The following is an 18,193-nucleotide window of genomic DNA, read 5'->3' on the forward strand; positions in this document are numbered from 1 at the left end:
CTATAACCTGCCTAGTAATTACTTTTGTTATTAAAAACTGGCAAACTCAATTCAAACTGATACAAACTAATTTTACCCCATTAACAAAATGAAGATGACTCAGTCCATGCAGTTTTACACTGGTGCTTATGTAATATCTATATTTACTTGGCTTTTATTGTCACTCAACATATCATACTGAAAATCAGAATGATAATTCAGTGCTTTACAGAAAGGCAAAAGGCAATTTGCAGAGTTATCTTTTTAGACAAGTAACAGAATTAGAATCCCCTACTCACCTTTCACTGAAATTCTAGTTATCTAAAAAAGACTGTGAAGAAAGGTTTGCTAGTATGTGCAACAGATAGGCCTTGCCAAAGACAGATGGTTTTTGGCAACAAGTTCTTAAGCTTTGCTAGCTTTTAGTTCATGGCTGAACAAAACAATGTCTCTTTTTAAGTGATCCTTATGTAAAAGCAATTATACTTAAAGATATCCAATTTATTATTAAATAAATTAAATAAACTAATGCATACATGACAAAACATGAAGACCAGTACATATACATATGGTCTCATCATAAATAGGGTACTTAGTTTAGAAGAGGTTCCTTATTAAACCTTTCTTAACAGTGGCTGAAAAAGTTCAATTTTCCCTTCTCAACGAGTAAGATCCTTAATTTTAGATGATTATTGTTAATCGAAAACATTTTTAGAGAGATGCCACAGAATAGAAAAAAGTGCAAATTACATTAAATACATATGTTCCAGAAATCTCCACTACTACAGGAGGATCCTCTGTAACTTATGGCTGTTTCATACAACATTTATGTTTAAATTGAAATTAAAAGTAAAATGTAGAGATAACTAAAAATTTGGTAATTCTTTAAATTTCCTCAATACACCTCTACCCCGATATAACGCTGTCCTCGGGAGCCAAAAAAATCTTACCACGTTATAGGTGAAACTGCATTTTATCGAACATACTTTGATCCACCGGAGCGTGCAGCCCCACCCCCCACCCCCAGAGCGCTGCTTTACCATGTTATATCCAAATTTGTGTTCTATCAGGTCACGTTATATGGAGGTAGAGGTGTCTTAGCTACTGAGCATTAACAGACTTCTTTGTTGTAAGAAATTTGTCTTTTAAACATGTCATATTAAGAAAATGTTATTCCTCATCAATCCAGATTGGAACAATGCAGGCACCAGTAGTCTAAGAAATACTTTGCTACGATTATGGCCAGTTTCCAATTGACCAAGATATTAGCACTTACATCTGCAAGCACTGTGTAGCTTTAAGGAAACCACCTCCATTTTTAACACCACCAAATCCATTTAAGATAAATGTTGGACAGAGCTTCAAGAACTGAACTAAATAAAGGGCTGGTCTACACTAGAAAATAAGCGCTAGGTCGATGGAAGAATTCTTCTGATGACTTAGCTATCACCTCTTGGGGAGGTGGATTACCATCACCAATGGGAGAACTCCAAGTTTCATGTGGAGACAAGTCCAAAGCCACAAAAGCCAAGGATACAATGCCCACAAGGAGATACAAAGTGCCGCCAGGCTTCAAAAATTGAAAACAATAACTGTGTCACCTCCCATCCTCCATACAATTCTATCTTCACATTCCTCACTTCACCTGCACCAACAGGTCTTACTTTCACTACTGAGGTAACACAAGGCACAGCTCAAGCATAGTGGTGGTAGTAACACCAGTTCACTGGCGCAACTGGGAATATAGGTGTAAATTAAAAAGCCACACTTCTTTTCTGAAAACACTTTTTCCTCCTTTCCAATTACCAACTTCAAACCTTTTTTCCATATCCCATTATGATGTGTTACACTAGTGCCTAAGGGCCCCAATCTACAACCAGAGACACACTGTTCTAGGCCCTACACAAATGTAATAAAAAAAGACAGTCCCTGCCTCGGAGTGACAAGCTAGGTGTATGACAAGACAGGAGTGGATGAAAGACAAATGGCAGGGATGATTTGGTTACCACACATTAAAATGAGCATATTTTGAAAAATAATAAGAGCACAGCAAAGCCTGAAACACCCGCCCTTCTCACTTGTTATGGGAAAACATGGAAGGCTTACACATAATTTGAAATTCTCCACCTTTTAAAGAAAATAATTTTCTAACCTTGATGTTTTGAAAATAACCTTCCAAACATGAACTGATGCAGTGTCGTCTTCCTGGGTCTACTGAAAATTCCAGTGCCTGGGCTGCTGGCCACAGCTGTCTTAAGCAGCGGAATTAAATTAACAAAACCCTTGTAAGTTCCTTACTAGAGGCACTGGAAAACTCTGAGCATCAGCAGAGGCAGGTACAGAGGCATATGATCCAGCATATTAAGCGTAACACTTAGGCTATGTCTACATAAGAAGTACATTACCAGTACAGGAACACCAATATACTATACAAGAAAACCATTCCTAGCATGAACACACCTATACTGGCAAAGCTGCATTTTATATCAGTATAGTAACACTCTCATGCTTCCATGAGAGAAGCAAGCTGTACCAGTAAAAGTGAAGTTTTGCTAGTATAACTGCATCTACACTAGGAGCTTCTGTCAGCACAGCTATGTCAGTCAGCGATCACACCCGACTGACACAGCTGTGCTGACAGAAGCTTGTAGTATAGACATAGCCACTGTTGTAAAGTTATAGTGAATAATACTGTACACTATTTTTTGAGAGGTTTCAGAGTAGCAGCTGTGTTAGTCTGAGAGAGAGTGTGTGACAGGGTAGATTTGATTTAAATCACTAGTCAGGAAGCCTTGATTTAATCATGGATTTCTACAGAAAAGTGCATTCTTGTTGTTTGTTATAACCTTAATACATATTCTTCACAACTCAGAGATAGATGTAGATTATATACACTATATTATATACACTATACATTTTTAAGTGATTTATTCTGAAAACTTTTCAGATTAGTTTTACAGCTGTATCAGAAAATAAATGATTGTTTGGTTATTTTATTTACCAAAGGTAACTGAAGCAGATATTTATGAAGTCTTTGGGAGGTGAACTATCTCCAATTCAACAGGTTAATCATTAATATTTGGAGGATTTTCTTGCCATGCTATATTAGGAGAACATCACCAGACAGATATTTAAATTGTTTTAGTCAACTAAAACAACAATGTTATGTATTCTGGATTCTTTTCTTCAACAGCAAACATATAATATTTTAACAAAACAAGCATTTGAATTTAGTTAAACATTCAAGTTTTTTAAAATCAGGTTTGTTTTTGATAAAGTTGTTTTTAACTAAAATAGTTAAATGAAATATTTTTAAAAAAATCGACTGTCAGCCAGGTCAACATGAGAAACTTAAAATATTTACTTCTGCAACTAACTCAGTAGTCTTCACCTTCATTTTCCTGTTTGTTCATAATCTGGAAAAGAAAAACAAGCTTTTCTCCTTTTTCAGATCCCAAACGATTTCTCAACTTGGAATGAATTAGTCCAAAGGAAGAAAATATTCTTTCTACACCGGCAGAAATTACTGCTGTTGAAAGTGAGATCATCATGTCAACAGTCTCTGAATCCAAGTGCTTAAGTGACTTCCACCAGTTCACTGATGTGACTTTCTTTAAAACATTATCAGCAAACAGATATTTCTTGAATGGTTCCTATTCCCAAACTAGGTCTCTTTTACGGCCTGCTGCCATTGTAAGTTTTCCCTTCTAGTGAGAGAATGGTATGGTAGACCTCAAATCAATGAAAGCTATACTTAGGGTGACCAGACAGCAAGAGTGAAAAAACAGGACAGGGGCAGGGAAATAGGAGCCTATATAAGAAAAAAGCACCACGTATCAGGACTGTCCCTATACAATCGGGACATCTGGTCACCCTAGCTACACTCAGAAAGACCTCAAGACTTCTGGAATATACTGCTCAAACAGTTTCACTTTTGTTTCTACTGCCTGTCCCGCCCTTCTCACGTTTATCTCCAGATTTCTTCCCCTTGTCCAGATCTATTCCGCCCCCAACAATCTTCTGTTCATTGAACTTTCTGAAACTTTGCACTTTTAGAGAGGTAAAGGATTGACTTTGTGTACACAAATTTGCACAGGGACAATAGGGTTGCAGTGTGTTATTTCTCACCTTTATATATTATGTATTTTAAAACATTTTTGCTGTTAACAAAATGTGTTGTGTCTGGAAACATTAATCCACAGTTTGAGAACTGCAAAACTAAGCATCCCTAACGGTATAGCTAGAAAGATTAACCTAATAATCTACACAGAAGCCCCTGGAACCCCATAAAATTGGGTCCCTAATCCATGAACTATTGGAACTCATTTACAAAACTTTTCTTAAACATTATATGAATATAGAATCATAGAATATCAGGGTTGGAAGGGACCTCAGGAGGTCATCTAGTCCAACGCCCTGCTCAAAACAGGACCAATCCACAATTTTTGCCCCAGATCCCTAAATGGCCCCCTCAAGGATTGAACTCACAACCCTGGGTTTAGCAGGCCATTGCTCAAACCACTGAGTTATCCCCTCCCAATATAATGTCTCATACTATAGAATTAGAAATTATAATCCCTATTCCATGATGAGATATCTTTGAGCTATAATGTATCTTAATTAAAACTATCTTTAGATAGGTTCTTTCCTCAAAAAGCATTTTATCAAAAAAATCTGATTTAAATAAAAAAAATCCAATGTTTTTATTTATTTATTTTTTTAAATCATTGATTTTTATCCACCCTGGTATGTGATCACGTAACATTTGTAAATTTCCTAAAGGATTAAACATACAAGACAGAAGATGTAAAAAAAAAAAAAAAAAAAAACCTACCAAACAGAGGGGGTGCCATATTCCACCAACATATCCAACAGCAATGTGCTGGGAAAGAAACCAACCCTAAATACCAGGAAGGGTGATGGAATTTCTGCTAAGGTGCTGCTTGACAGGCTGTTTTGGACTCCAGCTTTTGTATCACATTACACTTATAGAAGTCTAATAAATGTGACACTCTAACCTCCTAAAGTTGTTCCCGGCTGCTGCAAAGGGGAAGAGTTTGCACTACTCTACCATTACAGCAGGATCTATTTTTCAAGTACAGTAACTCCTCACTGAACATTGTAGTTATGTTCTTAAAAAATGCAACTTTAAGAGAAAATGTTAAGCTAATCCAATTTCCCCATAAGAATTAATGTAAATAGGAGGGGTTAGGTTCCAGAGAAATTTTTTTTGCCAGACAAAAGATTTTAAAAATATACATACACGCAGAGTATAAGTTTTAAACAAACAATTTAATACTGTACACAGCAGTGATGATTGTGAAGGTTGGTTGAGGGAGTGAAGTCAGAGGGGTGGGATATTTCCCAGGGAATGCCTTATTGCTAAATGATGAACTAGCAGTTGGCTGAGTCTTCAAGGGGTAAACTCGTTGTTAATGTAGCCTCACACTCTAGAAGGCAGCAGAAATGGAGGGAGGGGAGACAGCATGGCAGACGGAGACAGAGCAGGAGGCTTAGGGAGCAGCTCCAAGGCAGAGGGCAGGAGCAGCACGTGGCAGTAGGGGGGAGGACAGCTGAACTACAGGCAACTGATAGCCTGCTAGGCAGCTGCTGCACAGGGAACTTAGGGGAGCGGGGAGCTGATGGGGGGCTTCCGACCCACCCTGGTTCCAAGCCCCCACCAGCTAGCTGCAAAGGGCTGCTCTTCCTGCAAGCAGTGGACAAAGCAGGTGGTTGCCAAACAACGTTATAAGGGAGCATTGCACAACTTTAAACGAGCGTGTTCCTAACTGATCAGCAATGTAACAATGAAACAACGTTAACCGGGACAACTTTAAGTGAGGAGTTACTGTACTACTCTTCCATGAATAACTCTAGTCCCTGCTTCTGCTGCTGCTCACAGCTTACCAAGTACCCCAAAGGAAACTGTCATTGCTTGTCATTTTTCTCATGGTTTAGTGTCTTTCCCTCTTCCACAGTGTCTGAGGCCATGTCTACATGAAAAAGTTAGGTTGATCCAATTACATCACCCAGAGGCATAAAAAAAATCTAACCTCCTGCAAAGATAGGGTTACCTACCATCTCTCAAGGAGATGAATTAACTACAATAGGAGAACCCCTCCTGTCACTCTAGTGCATGTCTCCACTGAAGTGATGCTGCACCTTTGCCACTGTAGCAATTTAAGTGTAGACACAGCCTGAGGGCATGGCTATACTTGCAGATGTAGAGCACTTTGAGTTAAACCAGCCTTCAGGAAGCACAATAGGGAAAGCGCTGCAGTCTGTCCACACTGACAGCTTCAAGCGCACTGGCATGGTCACATTTGCGGCTTCTCCACCCCCTCCCCAGCAAGCAGGAGGCTTAGGGAGCAGCTCCAAGGCAGAGGGCAGGAGCAGCACGTGGCAGTAGGGGGGAGGACAGCTGAACTACAGGCAACTGATAGCCTGCTAGGCAGCTGCTGCACAGGGAACTTAGGGGAGCGGGGAGCTGATGGGGGGCTTCCGACCCACCCTGGTTCCAAGCCCCCACCAGCTAGCTGCAAAGGGCTGCTCTTCCTGCAAGCAGTGGACAAAGCAGGTGGTTGCCAAACAACGTTATAAGGGAGCATTGCACAACTTTAAACGAGCGTGTTCCTAACTGATCAGCAATGTAACAATGAAACAACGTTAACCGGGACAACTTTAAGTGAGGAGTTACTGTACTACTCTTCCATGAATAACTCTAGTCCCTGCTTCTGCTGCTGCTCACAGCTTACCAAGTACCCCAAAGGAAACTGTCATTGCTTGTCATTTTTCTCATGGTTTAGTGTCTTTCCCTCTTCCACAGTGTCTGAGGCCATGTCTACATGAAAAAGTTAGGTTGATCCAATTACATCACCCAGAGGCATAAAAAAAATCTAACCTCCTGCAAAGATAGGGTTACCTACCATCTCTCAAGGAGATGAATTAACTACAATAGGAGAACCCCTCCTGTCACTCTAGTGCATGTCTCCACTGAAGTGATGCTGCACCTTTGCCACTGTAGCAATTTAAGTGTAGACACAGCCTGAGGGCATGGCTATACTTGCAGATGTAGAGCACTTTGAGTTAAACCAGCCTTCAGGAAGCACAATAGGGAAAGCGCTGCAGTCTGTCCACACTGACAGCTTCAAGCGCACTGGCATGGTCACATTTGCGGCTTGCAGCGGCATTGGGAGCGGTGCATTGTGGGCAGCTATCCCAGCATGCAAGTGGCTGCAACGTGCTTTTCAAATGGGGGGGGGGGTGGAGTGTGACAGGGAATGTGTTGTTTGTATGTGGGGGGCTGGGAGCACGTCAGCATGCCACCTTGTAAGCAGCAGACCCCTCCACCCCTCCCCATCCCCCCCACCCCCCTCTCACACACACAGCATTCCACACTAATGGCTTGCTTTGTCTCGGAGCAGATAAGCAGCCTGCTGTCAGAAACAGAGCTTTCAAAGGGCATATCCGCATTCCTACAGCGATTCAAAAACAATGACAAGAGTGGCCACTTGACTTAAGGGAATTATGGGACATTTCCGGAGGCTGATCAGAGCGCAGTAATGCAACACCTCGTTGCAGGGGTGCAGCAAACGTTATTCCACTTGCTGAGGTGGAGTACCAGCAACGCGGTGGCCGCAGAGTCAGAGCGCTCTACATGCCTTCCCAGTGTGGATGGGTAATGAGCTAGTGCGCCCGGGGCTCCTTTATTGCGCTGTAACTCGCAAGTGTAGCCAAGCCCTTAGTCTGCAAAAGGCTGTGTTTATCAATTGTGTTAGATTAAGTTAAGAGAACTTTTCAAATGTGTTACATTAACACTCATTAAGATATAGAGTAACAAGTCTGAAGGTGCTATCCAGTTGTGCTGTAGCCTAGAATAGGCCTTTTCAATCATAATAAGCTAACTTGATTGAAAAATACCCTTTTTTCGCCGCGAACGGAGGGCCTGCTGTTTTCCCCCCTCTCCGCTTGCATCCAAACAATTTTGTTCAAACTTTCAAAAAATAATTCAATGTAAAGCAGCGTCTAAACACTGAAAATGTTTGCCCTAAGTGTTAAAAAGATATAAACACCTGAAACAGGAGTTTAGAACTGAAATATTTTTACCACCTAAATTACAGAGGTGACTATCAATTCCACTATAAAAAGGTCAAAATTAAAAAAAAAAAAGTTCTATTCAATTACATCACTTAAAGACAGATATCTAAATATTGATACATTTTATAAGTGCTTGTACACAAATACTAGAAGTGTAAATACAAAGATGGATGAACTTGAATGCCTGATATTAAATGCAGATATTGATATAATAGGTATCATAGAAACCTGGTGGAATGATAATAACCAATGGGACATGGTAATACCAGCATATAAAATAAACGGGAATGGCAAAATAGCTCGCACTGTTGGGGGAGGACATTATATGTAAAAGAAAGTATAGAGTCAAATATAGCAAAAATCTGGAATTAATCAAACTACCATAGAATCTCTAAAAAGAGAAGGAGTACTTGTGGCGCCTTAGAGACTAACCAATTTATTTGAGCATAAGCTTTCGTGAGCTACAGCTCACTTCATCGGATGCATAAAGTGCATGATGAAGTGAGCTATAGCTCACGAAAGCTTATGCTCCAATAAATTGGTTAGTCTCTAAGGTGCCACAAGTACTCCTTTTCTTTTTGCGAATACAGACTAACACGGCTGCTACTCTGAAACCACAGAATCTCTATGGATAGAAATTCAGTGCTTGAATAATAAGAGTGCAGCAATAAGAACATACTACCAACCACCTGACTGAGATGGTGACAGTGACTGTGAAATGCTCAGAAAGAGGAGAGAGGCCACACATAGAGACCTGCAAATCTGCAGATATCTGCGGACCATTTTTGCAGATAGTGAATCAGATACAGATACAACCATGCATGGCTCTACTCACTGGTAGTACCTGGCCCGTGGTACCTGGCTTGCACAACCTGGGGGATGCAGTGCTCTTGGGGTCGGTGGCCAGCAGCCAGTCCAGCCGCTTCCTGTCCCGCAGCTCGGGCCTGTTGGGCAGCATCAGCGTCCCCACCATGGCCTGGCCCGGCAGCACTGGCTGCACTCCCAGTCCTGGGCCTGGCAGCTCCTGGGCAGCAGTGGCTGCCCCTAGCCAAAGGGATTGGAGCGAACAGGGACCCGGCACCCCACCCTACTGTGATGCAACCTGCACGGCTGCTGCCGTGTGCCATTGCTCACAAGCTCCCAGGAGCAGCACACAATGCGATGCCCATTCCCCATTCTGCGCCATCCCTTCTTCTCGAGACCCCACCCCCATGCTGCTCCTTACCCCCAGTCCCCACCCTGGCGCTGCCTCTTCCCTGCAAGACCCTGCCACCCACTTCCTTCCCCACATCCCCCTCCCCGGTCTCTAGCCGTTGTGAGACGGCTTGCTGGTGCAGATGCGGAGACCAGTAAAAGACAGCTAACAGATCATGGGTCGAATCGTGGGTTGATCCTGGCGGATGCGGATCAGGTGCGGATCCACATTTTTGTATCCGCGCAGGGTTCTAGCTACAAAAACAGAAAACCCAATAATAATGGGGGATTATAACTATCCCTATATTGACTAGGTACACATCACCTCAGGACAGGATGCAGAGATAAAATTTCTAGTCACCATTAATGACTGCTTCTTGGAGCAGCTAGTCCAGGAACCCACAAGGGGGAGGCCATTCCTGATTTAGTCCTAAATGGGGCAAGTATCTGGTCCAAGAGGTGTGTATAGCTGAACCCTCAGTAATAGCAACCATAGCGTAATTAAATGTAACATCCTTGTAGGGAGGAAAATAACAAAGAAACCCACCACAGTAGCATTTAACTCCAAAAAGGGAAACTACACAAAAATGAGAAAGCTAGTTAAATGGACATTAAAAGGAACAGTCACAAGTGTGAAATGCCCGCTAGCTGTATGAAAACTATTTAAAAACACGATTATAGAGGCTTAAACTATATATACACACCCCAAATGAAAAAAACCCACAGTAAGAGAATCTAAATAATGCCACCTTCACTAACCAACAGAGTAAAAGAGGCGGCTGCAGGTGTAAAGAGGTCAAATCCTACTGAGGAAAATAGAAAAGAAAAACTCTGGCAAGTCAAGTGTAAAATATAATTAGGTAGGTCAAAAAGAATTTGAAGGAAAACTAGCAAAGGCACAAAATCTAACAGCATTTTTTTTTTTTTAAGTACATCAAAAGCAGGAAGCCTGACAATCCAGCAGTGGGGTCACTGTACAATTGACGAGCTAAAGGAGCACTTAGTTGTGAAGAAACTAAATTAATTCTCTGCAACAATCTTCACTGCACCAGATGTGAGGAAATTCCAACATTGAGCCATTTTTTTAGGGCACAAATCTGAGAAACTGTCTCAGATTAAGATGTCAATAGATTAAGTTTTGGAATAAACTGATAAATTAAACACTAATAAATCACCAGGACCGGATGGTATTCATCCAAGAATTCTGAAGGAACTCAAATATGAAATTGTGGAAATATTAACAGTGGTATGTAACGTATCTCTTAAATCATCTTTTGTTGCAGAGAATTGGAGGATAGCTAATGCAATGCCAATTTTTGAGAGAGGCTCCACAGACAATCCTGACAATTACAGTCTGTTAAGCCTAACTTCAGTATCAGGCCAATTGGTTGAAACTATAGTAAAAGAACAGAATTATCAGGCACATATATGAACACAGTATGTTGGGAAAGAGTCAACATGGCTTTTGTAAAGGGAAATCATCCCTCGCTAATCTATTAGAATTCTTTGGGGGAGGGGGGGAGGTCAACAAACATGTTGTCAAGGGGGATCCAGTGGATATTGTGTACTTCAACTTTCAGAAAGCCTTTGACAAGGTCCCTCACAAAAGGCTCTTAAGCAAAGTAAAGAGTCATGGGATAAGAGGGAAGGTCTTCTCATGGATCAGTAACTGCTTAAAGATACGGAACAAAGGGTAGAAATGGTCAGTTTTCAAAATGAAAAGTAATAAATATTGGGGGTCCCTCAAGAATCTGTATTGGGACCAGTGCCACTAAGCATATTCCTAAATTATCTGAAAAAAGGAGTAAACAATGAGATGGCAAAGTTTGCAAATGATACTAAATTACTCAAGTCCAAAATTGACTGCTAAGAGTTATAAAGGGATCTCACAAAACTGGGTGACTGGGCAAGAAAATGGCATATGAAATTTAATGTTGATAAGCATAAGAGGCATGATCCCAACTATAAAAAAAGTGATGGGATCTAGAATAGCTGTTACCACTCAAGAAAGAGATCTTGGAGTCATTGTGGATAGTTCTCCGAAAACATCCACTCAATGTGCAGCAGCAGTCAAAAAAGCAAGCAGAATGTTGGGAATCATTTAAAAAGGGATAGATAAGACGACAGAAAATATATTGCCTCTATATAAATCCATGGTACGCCCACATCTTGAATACTGCATGCAAATGTGGTCACCCCATCTCAAAAAAAGATATATTGGAATTGGAAAAGGTTCAGAAAAGGGCAACAAAAATGATTAGGGGTATGGAATGGCTACCATATGAGGAAAGATTAATAAAACTTGGACTTTTCAGCTTGGAAAAGAGATGATGAAGGGGGGATATGATAGAGGTCTATAAAATCATGACTGGTATGGAGAAAGTAAATAAGGAAGTGTGATTTACTGCTTCTCATAACACAAGAACTAAGGATCACCAAATGAAATTAATAGGCAGCAGATTTAAAGCAAACAAAAGGAAGTATTTTTCACACAACGCACAGTCAACCTGTGGAACTCCTTGCCAGAGGATGTTGTGAAGGCCAAGACTATAACAAGGTTTAAAAAAGAACTAGATAAATTCATGGAGGAGAGGTCCATCAATGGCTATTAGCCAGGATAGGCAGGGATGGTGTCCCTAGCCTCTGTTTGCCAGAAGCTGAGAATGGGCAACAAGGAATGGATCACTTGATGATTACTAGTTCTGTTTATTCCCTTGAGGGCATCCGGCATTGGCCACTGTCGGGAGACAGGATACGGGCTAGATGGACCTTTGGTCTGACCAGTACGGCCATTCTTATGTTCTGATTTAAATTTTTTAATTTAAATTCCCTAATATTGTCAGATCACAAAAGTCATATCACTTCCACAGTACTACATGAAAAACCATTTTAAAATACGCACTGAGATGCATTATTTTCAAAATACTTCACAAACCTTAATTTGGGACCATAGCCAACTAAATTACCAGCAAGCTGCGCAGCCGTGCAGCAGCCTATTTAGTGCCATGCAGGCACTTAAGGAACCCTCCCGTGGACCTGCGCAGCCGTGGGAGGGGCACCCCTCCCCCAGCCCGAACTCTGCTGCGGCATGGCTGAACCCAGCTGCGTATGGGTCACCCGGATCTGCTGGGGTGATGTGGCCAGATCGGCCCCAGCCGTGGCTGGGGTGGGGCAGCCTGGCCCCAGCCGTGGCCAGACAAGCCTGATCCAGACCCAGGCGCAGCCCCTCCCCTGGCCCAGACCTGCTGGGGCCAGGGGAAGGGGCGCCTATCCTACAGCCCCAACCCCAGAGCTGTTGCAGCAGGGAGAAGTGCCTCTCCCCCCCCAGCCCAGGTGCTGCTGCTGCGGGGATAGAGAGCTGGGGGAAGTCCTCTCTCCCCACTGTAGCCCCTGAGCACCCTCCTGCACCCTAACCCCTCATTCCCAGCCCCATCCCGGAACCTACACCCCCAGCCAGAGTACTCACACACCTGCACCCCAACCCTCTGCCCCAGCCCTGAGCCCCCTCCCACACTCCGAACCCCTAGGCCCCACCCCCCCACATGAATTTTGTTATGTGCACTGATATGAAGGTGATGTGTCATACCATCTCCACATTGGTGAACATAAAAATCATTCCGCACATTGGTGGGAAAAATTAGAGGGAACACTGATAGCGAACATATTGTTTTGACCTACGTAGCCCATAATTCCTTTAATAAACCCACATTTTTATAAACTATGGTAACATTACCTACTAACAAAATTAGGTAAAGGTCAAGATTTTCAGAAGTGACTACTTTTTGGTGCCGAACTTGAAAAACCTTGTATGGTCCCAATTTTCAGAAGGGAGGTGCTCGGCACTTTTGAAAAGTCAGGCCCCTTTAAAGTGTCAAACTGGGCTGCCAAAAATTGAACCATACAAAATTCCTAGCCAGAAAACTCAGCCTACTAGACACAAGCAGATACAAAAGACAAGGGGCCCATAGGTGAGGGTCACTGCACTGGAAAGAAACTGAGCCTCCACTCCTCCAGACACTAGAATTTATTATCAAGATGCCATCCAAAGCCACTTCTTGAGACTCCAGCATTCCTATCAGCTTCTAGCTAGTAGTTTCTAATACATTTGAGCTCTATCTCCCCTCTAACTCCTCAAAGGAAGAAGAGTATCTCTTTCTTCTCCTGGAGAACCCCCTGAATGCTTCAAAGATGCAGATTTTTACAGCTTTAAGCCATTTGATCATGAAGTTACTGAGAGGATTTCAAGGCACAACTTGAAGCATCTCTAAGTTGCACCAATGGCCAATAGCCCCCAAGGGTCTATTCTGGCAGCTGGGAATCACTGAGGCATAAGGACACCACATCACACCTTCATAGTAGGAGCATGTCTACACGACAGCACCAGAGACATCTTCCACTGACATAAACCAGGGGTTCTCAAACTGAGGGTTGGGACCCCTCAGGGGGTCATGAGGTTATTATGTGGATGGTCACCAGCTGTCAGCCTCCACCTCCAAACCCTGCTTTGTCTCCAGCATTTATAATACTGTTAAATATTTAAAAAATGTGTTTTTAATTGGGGGGGGGGTGTCGCACTCAGAGTCTTGCTGTGTGAAAGGGGTCCACAATACAAAAGTTTGGGGACCACTGACACAGACACACCTATGCCAGCAGTTCAGTCAACCTAACTTCGGCACTCAGGACACAAAATTTTTCATGAGCAAAGCAGCTAGGTTGATCTAACTTTTAAGGGTAAAGGCTTAGAAAAGTGGTGAGATAATGCCAATACATTGGCTCTACGCCACTTAGCCACTTTGCTTCCACAAGAGCAATGCTCATGGTGCCAGAGAAGCCACATTTACAGCTGCTTTTTATCACCAGAGAAGTGCAAACAGTCCTACAGAAGAGCTGAAAATCTGGCCTCAGCTCTTCAAACAAACTCCCCCCCCCTCGCCCCCATGTCCCCCCATGGCTGTTACAAATAAAGGGTGGGGAAGAAAAGAGGCTTCCCTCCAACCTTTTATTTTGAGCCCTCTTCCCTGTAAATAATTCCAAACGTGAGCTTTAATAATAAAATGTAGCTGCAGGAGCGGCAGTGGCCCCAATAGGTTTTTAAAAACCTAACTCACAGGGTGAAATTGACAGGATTCTTGATATAGTAGTTTTACTACTGCTCACAGGATTCTGAACAGCAGCACTGAAACTGAGTTTTGTTAAATACATATTGTTGCTGCTGGGCAAGACTATGAAAAGTAGCAAAAGCAATTGCTGTCTAAAACATCAGAAAGACAATGTTGTATCTGCCCACATTATACGGGTTATCTTGAAATTTTAAGGGCTTCACATTTATACTCGTATATAAGCTTTAACTCAGTAGAAACTAATAATTTAAGTTCTAATGCTCAAAAGGGAAATCTTCCCATTCACTAAGAGAAACTGCATTTTTCAAGGCCCACTACTTTCTTCACCCCTCCTCTTAAAATACTTGTCTACAAAAAGTTTATATCAAAATAAGCAAAAATTTCTGGAAATTAAATTTTATACCTATGTGTATTTCCTATTTCACTAGTTAAATCTGTATCACTTGTAGACCTGAATAAAGAATTAGAAGTCATTTCTTCTGAAGCACATGACATTTTAATTTATTACTATACTGCTACTGCTAAACTTGTAAAAGCAGGTGCAGCCGGTATTCAACCCATCGCTGCTGGAAAGCAGAGGAAGAAAGAGAAGGACACATACTTCTTTTATATTTTTCCAGGGGTGAAGGAGTGAGTACCCACATCTTTCATTCCTGCTTACAAGTTTAAGTAGAAACACAATGAAAATTAAAATGCCACCTGAAAGTTAACACCACTGCTTCTTCAAATCTTATGGACAGCAACCACACTGAAACTCAGCACATTTTTGTAGATTTTACTTCACTGTTCCTGGCACATAGTGACTCACCAGAGAAAGCTGTTAACTCAGAAAAAGATGAGTGCTATTTCCCAGATTTTATTAATACACTGCCTCACTTAAAGCAATGCAGAGTTTGCATTTCCTTGCACTGTTAAGTGATGAAGATGACAATTTTTGACTTCAAGTTATAGGGAATCTACTGTTTACTCTAATGACCCATACCCAATGTTGAAGAGGAAGGCAAAATATTGATTCGGGTCAACACTTTAATGTACCTCTTCCTAATTACCTTGAATACAAGAACAGTTTTCAACATAAAACACTTCCACTGCTAAGTCCCCATATATAAAGTTTAGCTTGAGTGTATATTTTCCCTTCCCAAACTCTGGGTCCACTTCCTGATTGAAGGCAGTGACTGGGGAAATAAGGCTCTCTGATCATACTTGGAATAGATCAACGGGGGAAAAAACAACACCCCAGTGATGGGGGACATTTATATATTTAATATCTATATATCGTTCATTTCATCTGAGCTGGATAAGTTATCCCCACTTTGGTGAAAGGAAAAATTGAGTAAGAGGTTAAATAATTTACATATTGAGTAGCAACAGAAACAGAATCTTGGTTCTCCAAGTCCCATATCCTATTCCTGGCCCACGACCCTTCCGCTTGGGAAGACTGAATAGCCAGCTACTAGGAAGAACTACATACTGTTACTGGCTGGCCACTCTAAGGCTTTGTCTACAATAGCACTTTTGTCGGCCACAGGTGTGAAATAACACACCCCAAACCAACATAAGTTTCGCCGACAAAAGCACTGGTGTGGACAGCTCTATGTCGGTGGGAGATGCTCTCATGCTGACATAGCTACTGCTGCTCATTGGGAGTGCTTTAATCTCCCGTGAGCATAGAGCAGCTACACAGGAGACCTGACAGCCGTGTAGCTGACAGCAGTGTAGCTGCAGCAGTGTAGCTGTGCTGCTATAAGGTCCATAGTATAGACACAGTTTAATACCTGCAATGGGATTGAGTGGAAGAGAATTTATGGCTTCACTCTCCCTAGGATCATTACCAGGTGCTGGAGAGCACCCAACCATTGGAGTAGACTATAGTCCCTACTAATTCCTCACTTTTGTGGGAGATTCAGGCAACAAATGTTTCTCCCACTTCTAGGTATTACTCCTAAGCATCCACCCTGATCAAATGCAGATTTCCTATGTGGCTTTAAACAAGCCAGCCAGTGGCTACCATATAGTTTTGACTCGAGCCTCTCAATCCTCAGCAGCGTTAAATATGCACAATAAAGTTGGCTCACTGAGGGAAAACACCAATGATTTCAACCAGAAGTGAGAAGCGGGAGATGGAAACAGAAAAGTCAATCTCAAATTAACTACGAATTTCTAATCCACAATCGGGAAACATTCCCTAAACAGGTTTAATATTTCCAAAGTAGGAAATTGGAATACCTATGTGAATCAAGTTAAGCACATGCACGTGTCTGCAGGATTGAGGCCTTTGATTATTATAACAACCTCTTCCTCATTTCCATCCACTACCACAAAAATATAAACTCCAAACATTTCTAGACTTTTGAGTCAAGAGGATATGGTTCATATGCCCCAATCCTACAACTGCATGGGGGCTCCACGGGGACACAGGATCTGTGCAAATGTTGCTGCAGGATTGTAGGAAATATTGGATTATTCCAGTATTATAGGAAATCATGTCAGCAATGGGAATTGGGAACACAGAGAAAATGCATTCCATGAGGCTGCAAAGTTGTCACACCAAAAACATCTGAAAAACTGCCTAGCAGTCTGAGCACAGGACTAGGAATCAGACACTAGAAAATGCTGATTTGCCATGTGATTTTGGACGTCTCTGTCTGTTTCTTCAGAGTCACTGGCCACATCTACACTAGCGAGTTTACAGATGCACAGCCGTGCAGCTGTAAGATTCCTCATTTAGCCACTCTATACCAAAGTGGGAGAGAGTGCTCTGGTTGACATAAAACTACTTCAATGAGCAGCTAGCTAAGTCAACAGGAGACACTCTCCCACCAATATAGTGCTGTGCACACTACCATTTATGCTGGCAAAACTTATGTCCCTCGTGGGGTGTTTCTTTCACGTCCTTGAGTGACATAAGTTTTACTGACATAAATGGTAATGTAAACATGGCCTAAGAACACCTGAGTTGCCCCCCACCCTAACAGAGACATTATAACAAATAATTTAGGCATAAAACAGAGAGTAAAGGGGAAATGGTTTCAATCTGGAACTGAAATTTACAACAAAACTGTTCATCACCAGAGCAAGAAGCTTTAAAAATAAGGCCTTCAAACAAGGCCCTGTAAAGCTACTGAGATTGTGAGCGTTTCAGTGAAACAAAACTGTGGCAAAATCCATCCCAAATGAGCAAGAGAACTAGTTTAACATGAATCCAGGTAAAGGGGGGGGCATCGATCCCACCCCCCCCAGAAGTGCAGCGCTAGGAGAGGGCAAACCCAGAGGAGCAAGGCTGCAGATGCACCCCGCTCTGCCCCAACACAACCCCCGCCCCGGGAGAACGTGGTGCCAGCACTGGGTGCCGGGAGGGGGCCCCGCGGGCTAATGGTGCAGGGAGGGGGGCGCTTCCCACAGGCCTTAGACCTCCCCCACCTTTTGATGCTAGCTAAGCAGTAGGAGAAACCCTGGACCCCGACCTCCCTGCTGCCCTAGCCCTTCCCCGCTGCCCCATCCGTCCCGCCGCCAGCAGCCCGCAGGAACGCCACGGAGGGGAGGGACGGAGCAGGCCGCACGGCCTGCGCACCTGGGTCCGTGCGTCCCGCACGCCCTGGCTCCCCCGCCCCCGGGGCTGGATGCCGCTACCCTCCGTGCCCCGAGCGGGCCCCGAGCAGCGGCGCCGCTTACAGGGCCCGCGAGGCGGCCTCACCTTCGCACTGGTTTTCTGCGACCCGCCTGGCGTTTTGTCCGCCATCTTGATTCTCTCCCTGGCTCAGCCCTGGCGGCAAGGAATCGAGCACCGATTGAAGAGGAAAGGG

The 18,193-nt window shown here is 42.9% G+C and overlaps 1 protein-coding gene across 10 annotated transcripts in view; it reads right to left on the reverse strand.

The window, feature by feature from the left end:
* Positions 1-18,189, reverse strand: part of U2SURP (U2 snRNP associated SURP domain containing) — a 75,977-nt gene extending 57,788 nt beyond the window's left edge. For all 10 annotated transcript variants that reach the window (XM_073359764.1, XM_073359758.1, XM_073359763.1 and 7 more), the window contains exon 1: positions 18,085-18,189. In XM_073359764.1, coding sequence (XP_073215865.1) covers positions 18,085-18,129 — 45 coding nt within the window. In that variant the 5' untranslated portion in view covers positions 18,130-18,189. The remainder of the gene's footprint in view (positions 1-18,084) is intronic.
* Positions 18,190-18,193: the final 4 nt, after the last annotated feature.

The sequence above is a fragment of the Lepidochelys kempii genome, chromosome 9, assembly GCF_965140265.1.
Source record: "Lepidochelys kempii isolate rLepKem1 chromosome 9, rLepKem1.hap2, whole genome shotgun sequence".
Taxonomy (NCBI): Eukaryota; Metazoa; Chordata; order Testudines; family Cheloniidae; genus Lepidochelys; species Lepidochelys kempii.